This window comes from Malaclemys terrapin, chromosome 11 (genome assembly GCF_027887155.1).
Source record: "Malaclemys terrapin pileata isolate rMalTer1 chromosome 11, rMalTer1.hap1, whole genome shotgun sequence".
In the NCBI taxonomy this organism is placed as follows: domain Eukaryota; kingdom Metazoa; phylum Chordata; order Testudines; family Emydidae; genus Malaclemys; species Malaclemys terrapin.
In genome coordinates, this window is record NC_071515.1 from 21,979,080 (window position 1) to 21,992,730 (window position 13,651).

The 13,651-nt window shown below is 45.6% G+C and overlaps 2 protein-coding genes across 4 annotated transcripts in view; one reads left to right on the top strand and one right to left on the bottom strand.

Moving 5' to 3' along the window:
• Positions 1-11,031, bottom strand: part of STRADB (STE20 related adaptor beta) — a 34,151-nt gene extending 23,120 nt beyond the window's left edge. Inside the window, exons 1-2 of one of the 2 annotated variants that reach the window (XM_054044267.1) lie at positions 10,899-11,031; positions 713-768 (exon numbers count right to left, since the gene is read on the bottom strand). In XM_054044267.1, the coding sequence (XP_053900242.1) occupies positions 713-724 (12 nt within the window). In that variant the 5' untranslated portion in view covers positions 725-768; positions 10,899-11,031. Of the gene's footprint in view, positions 1-712; positions 769-10,612; positions 10,762-10,898 lie in introns of those variants that run through there. The other variant, XM_054044268.1, reaches the window with a different exon arrangement.
• A 223-nt stretch (positions 11,032-11,254) lies between these two features.
• TRAK2 (trafficking kinesin protein 2) overlaps positions 11,255-13,651 on the top strand; it is a 70,881-nt gene continuing 68,484 nt past the window's right edge. For both annotated transcript variants that reach the window (XM_054043669.1, XM_054043670.1), the window contains exon 1: positions 11,255-11,393. The gene's annotated coding sequence lies outside the window, so the exon portion shown is untranslated. The remainder of the gene's footprint in view (positions 11,394-13,651) is intronic.

Sequence of the window (13,651 nt, forward strand, 5' to 3'; positions counted from 1 at the left end):
TAGGAGAGGGGCCAGAGCCACGGTGGAGAGCCAAGGCAGGGCCCCACTTGGAGCCAGAGCTGCAGCTGGGGCTGCGGTTGGGGCCGGGAGCGGAGCTGGGGGCAGAGAGAGGCTGGGTGGCACTCCTTCCCCACTCCCCGGGAGGACTGGCCTGGGCCCCGCCACAACCCCCCAACGTTCTTCCATGCCCCACAGTTTGGATCCACTGTGTCAGATAATCTCTTGACATAAGTAAACCAGGAACAGAGAGGGTGGAAGAGTCCCCCTGAGAACAGTAACACTTAAGGGCCCAATGCACTTGCCCTCTTCCATGCCATTTTTCTCTTCTACTAGGACCTTCCTTTCATAGTGGAGGAATACATTGTATAAAATTCCAATGTTTTTATTATATATATATATATATATATTTGATGTTTAATTTGGTCAAACTTTTTAAGGTACTTATATGGTCCCCATTACCATAGATTTTTCTTAATTTAATTTTAATATTAATGAGCCCCACTCTAAGAAGAGTGAGCACCAACAGGCTAATCAGCTCTCAGAACTATTCTGTGGTGCTAGAAGAGAAACTCACACTTTCCTGAACCCTTTGCTAGCATCTACATTAGGAATTTGTTATTGTTTACTGCTAGAATCCCTTGAATGGAGTTTTCAGCAAATAGCAAGAAATTTCACCAGAAGTTTTATTTCATGATATTAAATGTAGACTTACCAAACAAGACATGGAACTGCTTTAGTTCAGGTAAAGGTCATGCACACCCATTTATCCTAAAAATAAAATATTACAATAATATCAATGGAAAAAGGAAGTATTTCTTCACAAACGCACAGTCAACCTGTGGAACTCTTTGCCAGAGGATGTTAGTAAGACCAAGACTATAACAGGGTTCAAAAAAAACCACTAGATAAGTTAATGGAAGATAGGTCCATCAATGGCTATTAGACGTGTTCCTATCCTCTGTTTGCCAGATGCTGGGAATGGACAACGGGGGATGGATCCCTTGAGGATTACCTGTTCTGTTCATTCCCTCTGAAGCACCTGGCATTGGGCACTGTCAGAAGACAGGATACTGGACTAGATGGACCATTGGTCTGACCTAGCATAGCTATTCTTATGTCAACCCATGACCCAATATTGCAACAAAATCCCAATCTAAATATCAGTCTCTCCTCTTAGTCACAAACTATGGGAAGTCCAACATTTTACATAAGTGTCACCAAAGCATCCTCCTCTGTTACTAATTCTATCAGTAAGTACATAATGGTGAAAGCTTATAGTATGACTGCGAGAAACTTGCCTGCTCTCACTGAAGTTTCTGGACACTAGTCTTAAACAGTTTATAGTGGGTGGCACTGGTCAGACATATTAATTTGTATCATATAGGCAACCTCCTCCTATAAGCAGTTCCCCCCTTCTAACTCATGTATTTGGAGTCACTCTTTGAATAGGTAGATTGGTTACCTACAAATCAACTACAAGAACAGAGGCACTGAAATAGAAGGAATGGATTCATGGATCATTGACAGTGTGTAGGGAAGAAAACCACATTGTTATTCCAATAGAAAGGAGCACAGCTGTGCTAATCAAGTTCCAGCTACAGACAGTGGAGCTTGCACTCAAGAAAAGCAAGCAAAACTGCATTTCAGAAGATAACGGAGAGGATAAAACTGCTGTTAGACCCCGTTAGAAAAAAGGGCATCCCAGGCAGGGATACAATCACGTCACTGTACCCCTACTACTTTAGGCTAAAAGACATCATAATTTAAAAGGAAATTCAGCATTCACCACCAACTCTCGTGCCCAGAAAAAAAATTAGGCTATTGGAGTTCTTTGAAAAATCTGAAAACATGAAAAAACAGAAGTACAATTATACCATCTCCAGCTGAAACCTATTCAAGTTGATGAATTGCACAGTGGGAGTAGTAGAATGACTTTAGCAAATGTTATTTTTCTACCCTTCTGTTATTCTTAGCCAAGTTGCTGACCATTGGCCTACTAGACTATGTAGTTCCATTTTGATGTGTAATAATTGGGTACAGAGAAACAGCATGTCATGTAGTATAAAGATGCTCATTCTGTAGTGTGGTAACACCCCATTGAATAGCGAGAGCTGTTGATTATCTATTACTGTATGTTTCTCTAAACAAAAGCTCGCTGTTATAATTATTTTGTTGTCCCTGATACATACTTGGCAAGGATTTGTAAACCTGTTAAAATGTCCTAAACAAATTTTTTTAAAAAAAAAATCAGGTGGAGATTGCTTGAAAGATCATAATCTAATTTCTAGTTACCGGCTCATTTTCCCTCCAAAATTATCACTAACCACCAAACATTGGCGCTTGAATTTATAGCATTAGATCAGATCCAATGAGAGATTTTCAAAAAGGCACCAAAGAAATAATCGTGAGTATCCTTGAAACAGATGAGGATTTTTTGGTAAATCCTCTAATTTTTCCAGAAACACTTACAGTGAGATGCCACTGTTTTATCATCTACATGCTAATTATTTCTACAGATCCCTCCCGGCCAAGTTGAAATTGATCTAATAAAGAACATTTGGAATCATGCATGATGGAGTGCATCTTTGACATAACCCCATTCTCACTACTGTGATCCTAATTTTGTTCCCTACTCCAAGCTCAAGAGCTGCTCCTCCTCCCACCCCAGTTTTTTTAGTATGGATCATCTGCTGTAGTTTGTTTTCCTTTAATCAACCCTTTGCTTTAATAGAGATTTATACATTTTCTCCTTGACCTTAAGAACAAATTAATGGCCATACTGAGTCAGACTAATGGTCCTTCTAGCCCAGTATCCTGTCTTGCGACAAGGGGCAGTGCCAGATGCTTCAGAGAGAATGAACAGAACAGGGCAATTATGAAATGATCCATCCCATGTCATCCAGTCCCAGCTTCTGGCAGTCAGAGGTTTAGGGACACCCAGAACATGGGGTTGCATCCCTGACCATCTTGGCTAATAGCCATTGATGGCATAAGAGTTGGCTTCCTATGAGCCTGGGGGATGCTCAACCCCCCTGGCTCTGCCCCCACCCCAGCCCTTCCTGCCTCCACTCCAAGCGCTGCGCTGCCCCACTCCTTCCCACCCAGTTCTGTTCCCTCCCCTGAGCGTGCCCTGTCCTTGCTCCTCCCTCTTCCGGCGCCTCCTGCATGCTGTGAAACAGCTGATCGCGGTATGCAGGAGGTGCTGGGAGGGGGGAGGAGGAGGAGTTGATCAGCAGGGCTGCCGATGGGCAGGAGTGGGGGGGAGGGAGCAGAGCTGCCTGCCAGTAGATGCTAAGCACCTACTAACTTTTTTGTGTGGGTGCTCCAGCCCTGGAGCATCCAAGGAGTCGGTCCTTTGATTGATAGACCTATCCTCCATGAACTTATCTAATTTTTTTTAACCCAATTATACTTTTGGCCTTCGCAACATTCCCCAGCAACAAGTTCCACTGATCAACTGTGTGTTGCGTGAAAAAGTACTACTTTATATTTGTTGTAAACCTGCTGCCTGTTAATTTCATTGGCTGACGCCAGGTTCTTTTATTATATGAAGGGGTAAATAACACTTCCCTATTCACTTTCACCACACCATTCATGATTTTATAGACCTCTCTCATATCCCCTTTGTTGTCTCTTTTCCAAGCTGAACAGTCCTTGTCTTTTTAATCTCTCCTCACGTGGAAGCTGTTCCATACCTTTAATCATTTTTGTTGCTCTTCTCTATACTTTTTTCAATTCTAATATATCTTTTTTGAGATGGCAACCAGAACTGCACACCATATTCAAGGTGTGGGTGTACTATAGATTTATTTAGTGGTATTATGATACTTTGTCTTATCTATCCCTTTCCTATTGGTTCCTAATATTGTGTTAGGGTTTTTTTTTACTCCTGCTGCACATTGAGCAAATGTTTTCAGAGAACTATCCAGTGACTCCAAGATTTCTTTTTTAAGTGGTAACAGCTAGTTTAGACCCATCATTTGTATGTCTAGTTGAGATTACGTTTTCCAATATGCATTACTTTGCACTTATCAACACTGAATTTCTTCTGCCATTTTGTTGCCTAGTCATCCACTTTTGTGAGATCCCTTTGTAACTCTTCGCAGTTTGTTCTGTTCTCCTTGGTTGTCAGGCTTGAAATAAAATATTACCAACATGATTATGTTTTAATCATATGCCGGAATAACCCTTAGCAAAGCAACCCACCATTAGTAAAAGTGTTGGAGAAACACAAAATATATCAGCTAACTACTCAGTTTATCAGAGTCTTTGTTTTTATTTATATATATATATATATATATATATATATATATATATATTTGATGTTTAATTTGGTCAAACTTTTTAAGGTACTTATATGGTCCCCATTACCATAGTATCTGAGCACCTCACTATCTTTAATATCTTCAGCCTCAACATCCTTGTGGAGGTAGCTAAGTGCTATTATCCCATTTTATAAATGAGGAATGGAAGTAGAGAGAGAAACTAAGTGACTTACCCAGGGTCACACAAGAAATCTGTGGCAGAGCAGGGAGTTGAATCCATATCTCCCAAGTCCCAGACCAGCATACTAACCCCTGAATTATCCTTCCTCTCCTAGTTGGGAAAAATATATGCTATTCTATTCTATCAGAAATAAATTATGTGGTTTGCAACATGAAACCACAATAGGAGAATGAATTTGTGAAATATAGTCATTAGGACCTATCTTAATTGTTAAAGTAAGTTTATTACAGAGGTACAATAAAAGTACAAAGTTAATATATCTACCTATAATCCAAGTTTGCCAAGCAGGTAAAGCTATGTAAGGAATATCTTCCTATTAATTCTTTTTGCACTTTTATAATTCTCAGCATTTTCCTCTGTTCAGGAATACTTTGTGGATCATGTCACTATAGTCTATATTTCCAAACAAGAGTAGCAGAAGCTTCCTAAAAATGGGGGGGGCTACTGGCACCCAACCCGTGGCATAGCCCTCCCACTTTTAAAAGTGATGGGGCCCTTGCTCCCCCATTTCCAAATCTCTCATTTTATTTTTGTTTTGCTATCTAGCATTTGTTGTTCTAAACCTGTGGATTGTACAGGAGTGGTAAGCAAATGGAATAACACACTTCTCCCAGGTTTCACATATCAAGGGAGTGGTGAAGTGACATCTCCATCTAAGAGGATGCCTTTGGGAAACCCAATACCTGTAAAGGCTCTGAATATGCAAAGCCTATTGTAACCCATTATTACCAACAACAGTGGGCTATAGCTCATTGATTATTTTGACATTTAGGATGATATCAACAGTCCTCAGTTATATTATTTTGAGGGGGGTTGTTTTGTTTTTTAAATAAGAACCAAACCTCTGTGATGTGAAGTACACTGCTACCTCGATATAACGCGACCCAATATAACACAAATTTGGATATAAAGTGGTAAAGCAGCGCTCCGGGGGGGCGGGGCTGCACACTCCAGTGGATCAAAGCAAGTTCAATATAATGCGGTTTCACTTATAACGCGGTAAGATTTTTTGGCTCGCGAGGACAGCGTTATAGCAAGGTAGAGGTGTATCAGAGCACATGTAAGAGGTCTACTCCCATGAAGCATCTTAAAGGAGGATCATCTTCCAGTTGCCATTGTTAAACCTCATTTATCAGTTTCCTCAGCAACAGTATCATTGACAGAGGGCTGTACTTAGTCATCCCTGTGATTCACATTTTCTTTTCAAAGCACCCTGGGCCAAGTTTATACCCAATGAAACTCCACTGACTTGAATAAAATTACACCCCCCCGAGTTAGAGATGCACTTTCTGGCAGGGCAACCTAAACTGAAATTCAGTGAGAGGATATAATGAGACTATAGCATACTCCGAAATTTTAAAACATAAGCCACTTTTATGTTTGCTACTGCATCTTAATTCCAAACTTTAAAGCAGCAGTGATACCGAGTGTAGGATGATTTTATAGGCAACAGTGAGGGGGAAACCCCAAAACTTTCCTTTGGCCAAGCAAGCCAGGGGATTTCAGACTGGATTGCTGCTTTGTTTCTGTTATCTTTGTCTATTTAAATTCACTTGGCAAGATATTTTGACATCAGATGATTAAGGAGAAATGTAAAATTGTTTTGCTGTCTACCCCCACCCTTCTACCTGGGTATGTCTGTTTGCTGCTAGAAGGGAAAGCATTGATCTTTCTGTTTATGTCACAAACTTCTGGCTTTCCTCCAGCCAAACTCCTGAAGTTATCATTTACAGACTGAGGGTACACAAGTGCCTGCAATGCATAGTTAAGTATAATAAAAAATAGACATAGGATTTAACTCAGCACTGCTTAAGGACTCCAGATGTGAACAACAATAAATAAATAAACATTTAGAATTCCATGAATTTATTACTTCAAGAAACTTTATTAAATTTAGCCTGGCCAAATGGTGGGACAATTTGTGAAAGACAGCACTGCCAACATGCTTACAGAAACCCCTCCAAACCCAAAGAGCCAGGAAGTTTTTTATAAGCACATATGATAGATTCATTTTCTCTTGGACTCAGCTAATTAAACTGTGACTGATGTAGCTGAAATCTGGAAGGATTGCCTTAACCATAAAACCCTGCGTGGGAAATCTGAGTTTTAGTGTTCTGTCACAGATTTCCTTTGGGACTTTAGGCAAGTCACCTGGGGCCTGATTCTCAAAGATGCTGACCCACCACATAAAACTCCAGCTCACGTTGTGGGTGCTTGGCACCTCTGAAAAGTAGGCCCCTAATCTCTCTGACTATACGCTGAGAGAGGTGGCAGCGCTTGTGTAACCCACACAGCTCCTGGGTGTGGTGCTCTGTCCCATCTAGTGGCACCGAGACCACTTAGAGAGAAATTAATCATAGAAGATTAGGGTTGGAAGAGACCTCAAGAGGTCATCTAGTCCAACCCTCTGCCCAAAGTAGGACCAATCCCCAACTAAATCATCCCAGCCAGGGCTTTGTCAAGCCGGGCCTTAAAAACCTCCAAGGATGGAGATTCCACCACCTCCCTAGGTAACCCATTCCAGTGCTTCACCACCCTCCCAGTAAAATAGTTTTTCCTAATATCCAGCCCTAGACCTCCCCCACTGCAACTTGAGACCATGGCTCCTTGTTCTGTCATCTGCCACCACTGAGAACAGCCTCGCTCCATTCTCTCTGGAACCCCGTTTCAGGTAGTTGAAGGTTGCTATCAAATCCCCCCTCACTACTCTCTTCTGCAGACTAAATAAACCCAGTTCCTTCAGCCTCTCCTCATAAGTCATGTGCCCCAGTCCCCATATCATTTTAATTGCCTTCTGCTAGACTCTCTCCAATTTGTCCACATCCTTTCTGTAGTGGGTGGCTCAAAACTGGACACAATACTCCAGATGTGGCCTCACCAGTGCCGAATAAAGGGGAATAATCACTTCCCTCGATCTGCTGCCAGTGCTCCTACTAATGCAGCCCAATATGCCCTTAGACTTCTTGGCAACAAGGGCACACTGTTGACTCATATCCAGCTTCTCGTCCACTGTAATCCCCAGGTCCTTTTCTGCAGAACAGCCGCTTAGTCAGTCGGTCCCCAGCCTGTAGCAGTGCATGGGATTCTTCCATCCTAAGTGCAGGACTCAGCACTTGTTCTTGTTGAACCTCATCAGATTTCTTTTAGCCCAATCCTTCAATTTGCCTAGGTCACCATGGGCCCTATCGCTACCCTGCAGCATATCTACCTCTCCTCCCGTCTTAGCGTCATCCACAAATTTGCTGAGGGTGCAATCCATCTCATCACCCAGATCATTAATGAAGATGTTGTACAAAACCAGCCCCAGGACAGACCCCTGGGGCACTCCTCTTGATACCAGCTGCCAACTAGACATCAAGCCGTTGATCACTACCTGTTGAGCCTGACAATCTAACCAGCTTTCTAGCCACCTGATAGTCCATTCATCCAATCCATACTTTTTTAACTTGCTGTCAAGAATACTGTGGGAGACCCTATCAAAAGCTTTGCTAAAGTCAATATATATCACGTCCACTGCTTTCCCCTCATCCACAGAGCCAGTAATCTCATCATAGAAGGCAATCAGGTTGGTCAGGCATGACTTGCCCTTGGTGAATCCATGTTGACTGTTCCTGATCACCTTCCTCTTCTCCAACTGCTTCTAAATGGATTCCTTGAGGACCTGCTCCATGATTTTTCCAGGGACTGAGATGAGGCTGACTGCTCTGTCGTTTCCCAGATTCTCCTTCTTCCCCTTTTTAAAAGATGGGCACTATGTTTGCCTTTCTCCAATCGTACAGGACCTCCCCGATCACCACATGTTTTCAAAGATAATGGCCAATGGCTCTGCAATCATATCAGCCAACTCCCTCAGCACCCTTGGATGCATTAGATCCAGACCAATGGACTTGTGCATGTCCAGCTTTTCTAAATAGTCCTTAACCTGTTCTTTCACCACTGAGGGCTGCTCAACTCCTCCCCATATAGTGCTGCCCAGTGCTGCAGTCTGGGAGCTGACCTTTTCTGTAAAGACCTAGGCAAAAAAAAAACATTGAGTACTTCAGCTTTTTCCAAATCATCTGTCACTAGGTTGCCTCCGCCATTCAGTAAGGGTCACACTTTGCCTGACCTTCTTCTTGTTGCTAACATACCTGTAGAAACCCTTCTTGTTACCCTTCACATCTCTTGCTAGCTGCAACTCCAATTGTGCTTTGACCTTCCTGATTACACCCCTGCATACTTGAGCAATATTTTTATACTCCTCCCTAGTCATGTGTCCAAGTTTCCACTTCTTGTAAGCTTCCTTTTTGTGTTTAAGCTCACCGAAGATTTCTCTGTTAAGCCAAGCTGGTCGCCTGCCATATTTGCTATTCTTTCTGCACATTGGGATGGTTTGTCCCTGCACCCTCAATAAGGCTTCTTTAAAATACAGCCAGCTCTCCTAGACTCCTTTCCCCCTCATATTAGCCTCCCAGGAGATCCTGCCCATCAATTCCCTGAGGGAGTCAAAGTCTGCTTTTCTGAAGTCCAGGGTCTGTATTCTGCTTCTCTCCTTTCTTCCTTTTGTCAGGATCCTGATCTTGACCATCCAGTGCTTCCCAAGCTTGACCAACCTGCTGCCCAGGTTGCCACCCACTTCTACTTTCCCTACCAATTCTTCCCTGTTTGCGAGCAGCAGATTAAGAGGAGCATGGCATCTAGTTGGTTCCTCCAGCACTTGCACTAGGAAGTTGTTCGCAACACTCTCCAAAAACTTTCTGGATTGTCTGTGCACTGCTGTATTACTCTCCCATTAGATCAGGGTGATTGAAGTCCCCCAGGAGAACCAGGGCCTGTGATCTGGAAACTTCTGTTAGTTTTCCTAAGAAAGCCTCATCTACCTCATCCTCCTGGTCTGGTTGTCTATAGCAGACGCCCACCACAACATCACCCTTGTTGCTCTTGCCTCTAAACTTAACCCAAAGACTGTCAACAGGCTTTTCTCCAGTTTCATACTGGAGCTCTGAGCAGTCATACTGCTCCCTTACATACAGTGCAACTCCTCCACCTTTTCTCCCCCACCTGTCCTTCCTGAACAGTTTATACCCATGAATGACAGTGCTGCAGTCATGTGAGTTACCCCACCAAGTCCCTGTTATTCCAATCACATCATAGTTCCTTGATTGTGCCAGAACTTCCAATTCTTCCTGCTTGTATCCTAGGCTTCTTGTGTTAGTGTACAGGCACCTAAGATTGCCCTACTTTCTCAGTATGAATCAGGAGGCCTCCCCTGTTGCACCCTCCTCCTTGAGTTTCCTTCTGGTATCCCACATCCCCACTTATCTCAGGGCTTAAGTCACCATCCCCTGGTGAATCTAGCTTAAGGCCCTACTTACTAGGCCCTGCCCACTAACCATTCCCCCACCCTCCCCCCAACAGACCTGGCACCGCCCCACCCCATCCAGCCACTCCCACGCACCAGCGGACCCAGCACTGCCCCTCCCGCTACTCCCCCACCCACCCAGTGGACCTGGCACCGCCCTTCCTGCTACTTCTTCCCCCCCCCCAGTGACCAGATCACAACAGTAAAATATCAGGACACACTGGGGTGCCATCAGCCCTGCCAACAGTCCCACCCCACTCTGTCCCAGGTCCCACATCCTCCCCGCTTGGCCCCCCCACCATCATGCCCTTCCTCAGCCCCCGGCCTGCTGCTGGCTTGCTGCATCTCTCCAGAGTCTCCCACCCACCGCTTGCCTCCTCACACCCCTTCGCTGGCCTTCTGCTTGCCTCCTCGCATCCCCTGCCCATCACTGGCTCGCTGCTTACCCTACCGCACTGACTTCCCCTCTGCCTGGTAGGTGTGCACCTGCCTCCCGCCCCTATATTGCCCTTGCCCCACCCCCATTCCACTCTTTTCCCCCAAGTCCCTGCCCCGACTCTTCTTCACCTCCTCCCCTGAGCGTGCTGTGTCCCCGCTCCCTGTTCCTCCCCTTCCCTCTCAGAAAGTCCCACATGCCACCAAACAGCTGTTAGGCGGCAGAAGCTGGGAGGGAGAGGAGCGGGGACACAGCCCACTGGGGGAGGGGAGCTTGGCTGCCCCGGATCACCCACAGAGTCGGCACCTCCCTCCCGCTCACCTCCTTACCTGAATATCAGGACAAATGGGATCCCGATCGTACATCGACTGGGACAAAGGGTTAAATAGCGGGACATCTCGTCACTCTACCCGCCACCCACCCAGCGGACCCAGCACCGCCCGTCCTGCTACGCCCCCCCCCGCGCGGAGCCAGCACCACCTACTCCCTCGCCGGCTACAGCGTAGTCGGTACTAGCCTCAGGACCGCCCCAGGCAGGCCCCGCCCGGAGTCCAGCTCCCTACTGCCCCCGCTCACCGCGCCCCCGTAACTCCCTCCTTCTCCTTCTCCTCTCACCTCAGCGCGGCCGGGGCCGGGCGGGGCTGCGGGAGCGAAAACCAGGGAGGGGGCCCACCAGCTCCTCCCCCGCTGCCAGTGTAACGGCCTCCCGGCCCGGGCCAGCCCGCAGCCACAGCCCCTTCACTCCCTCCGCTCGGCGACAGCCTCAAACTTTGAGCCCCGCCCCCCGTCCCAGCCGAGTCCAGCGCCGAGCGGAGGCTCCCGGGCGAGACTACGAGCCCCAGGCTGCCACTCGGCCTCAAGTGCGCGCTGGGACTCGTAGTCTCCATCGCGAGCCTCGCCCGTTGCATGCCGGGATTTGTAGGCCCCGGGTTGGCCTGAGGGAGCGTTCGGTCGCTATGTTATGACGCAGAGCAGCGGTCACCACCTTCTTCCTGCCTCTCTGCTTGCCCGCGGGTCGCGACCCTGCTCCCGGGGCGCTGCGGAGGCTTTTGTTTAGCTGGCGGAGGCGGCCGGAAGCGCCGGCAAGGAGGGAACCCCGCCCCGGAGCGGGTAAGAGGGGCCCGGGGTGATCCCCGTTCCCCATGATTTCACCGTGATCCCTGCCCCGTCCTCGGTCCATCTCCCCCGCCCGTCCTCCAACCAACGGTCTCCGGACCCCGCCCTCCATCCCCCCGGTCCTTCAGCCCCCTCCTGCCCTCCTCTTTCAGCCCCTTGGTCCTCAGTTCTTCAGCTCTCCCCGTCCCCTCTATCTCGCTCCCTCGTCCTTTCCCGCCCTCTTCAGTCCCCCGCTCCCTCCATCTCCCTGTTCCCGTAAGCCCCCAACTGCCCCCAGTCAGCTCCACCCCGCCTCTGGTCACCTCCACCTCTAACCCAGTCACCTCCCTCTCCCTGGTCTTTCACACCTCGCCCCCCCCCCCCCCCCGTCACTTTCATCCTCCTGCTCCCCCTTTATTCACCACCACGTCCTTGTTAACCGAAAACAATGGGCCTGTTTCTTTTCTGAGTGACACCCATGGAATCCCCAGTTGTGTGACTGGGATAAATCCCTACAGGCTCAAGGATGAGTTTTCTCCAGCCCTGCTATGGAAATGATGATTGCTGGGAGAGACATGGAACAGGGAGCAATGGGACTTCCTTCCCATTTGTGGAGGGAGGCGGGAGAGTTGTACTACATTGGAAGGAGCATTTCATAAACCTGTTCTCTTATAATGGTCTCAAGTAGGGCTTCCAAGAGGTGTGTGCGTGGGAGGAGTAGTTACTCTTTGAGTTTTTTAACACCCTTTCCTCTGTTGATGATTCAAAATGCAGATTGCTAACGTATTAGCAGATAAGTATGGCTAAGGTACATTAATTAATTAGAAACACTAATGCAGATTAGTTATTATTTAGAAACTAACTAATGCAGTAATGTGGCCTCTTACTGTGGCTATACTGTCAAAATTTTTCTCAATAGAATGTTTTATTCTTGGGACTTACTGAAAGAAGTTAATTAGGGGAGGTTTGCTTTATTTTACACTTTCTTTCAGGGGGAATACAACTGAGTAGCCTAGAGCATGAGACTGAATCAGAAGGTCTGCATTTTGTTTCTGTTTTTGCTGTTGACCTGCTACATGACTTGGGGAAAATTGTTTACCCTCTGATGCGGTGTCTACTCTATTGCCATCCTTTTGTGGGGGGGAAATTTTCCACTACCATTGGTGTAATTACAATGTTGTGTTTTGTGTGTAGCTACCTACATTTTCATCACTATATCATATAATCCTGCTCAGGATAGTACTAGATAATGCAGTGTAAGAATGCAAGTGTCCTATCTACACTAGGGCTCCCACTCTAGCTACTGCTTCTTGGGAGATTCCCTAGAAAAGTTTAATGTAGGTAGGTCAAGGCTTTAAATTATGTTAGGTCAGTGGGAAGCAATGAAAACAGCTTCAAGTATGCTTGAGAGTGCCTTTTGTTTAGATTATCACCAGGTTTAGTTATCACTGGGATAATTACCCAGTTTTTATTCAGAATATCACCAGGTTGAATCATCTCTAGGTTTCGTGGTCTGCTACCATCAATTTTTTAAGTTCTTGACCATTTTTGGCTTTTTTACATGCAACTTTACAAATTGCACCCATGCAGGAGCTTGAACATTCAGCTATTAGTTATTACAAGCATTTCAGCCTCTGAAGTGTGGGTTTTGTTTTAAGAAAAGAAAATTCTGTAAGAACCCATCAAAGTATTCTCTGGCATTGTATATAATATGTATATTAAGAATGCTCAAATTACTGTAATACTTTCAGTCAAATGTTAAACTTCATTGTAAATTTTAGTGGTAGCTGCAAACATGCCAGATGGCCTGACTTTAAGCTCCTTATCAATGAGTTCATTCATGCATTCAAAGAACCTTTCAATCATATTATGATTAGAGATAATATATTTACTGATAGAAAATAAAGTTGTTTTAAATTCTGTTGTGGCTCTGCTCGTGGGCAGATCTGGTGCAAAAGAGATTCAGACTTCACCAAGTTTTGCAACAGTCTTCTTCACTGCAAAGTTGTATTATGGTATTAATAGTGATACTGTAAGAATTTCTGTTAGAAACCCTGTTTTTCATGAATTACCTGGTCTGTTTCAAATTATACTTTGTTAAAATTACACTTTGAATGCAACTTTTAATCTTTTCTTGAAATCAGTCCTCCATTATATGGAGTCAAATGCACATTGTTCTTTGTCTTGGTTTCGGAGGTATTTTTGATAAATCTGACGAGGATTTTTCATAGAAAACCTGTGTGTTACTGAGTCACTCACTGCACTTAGGATGG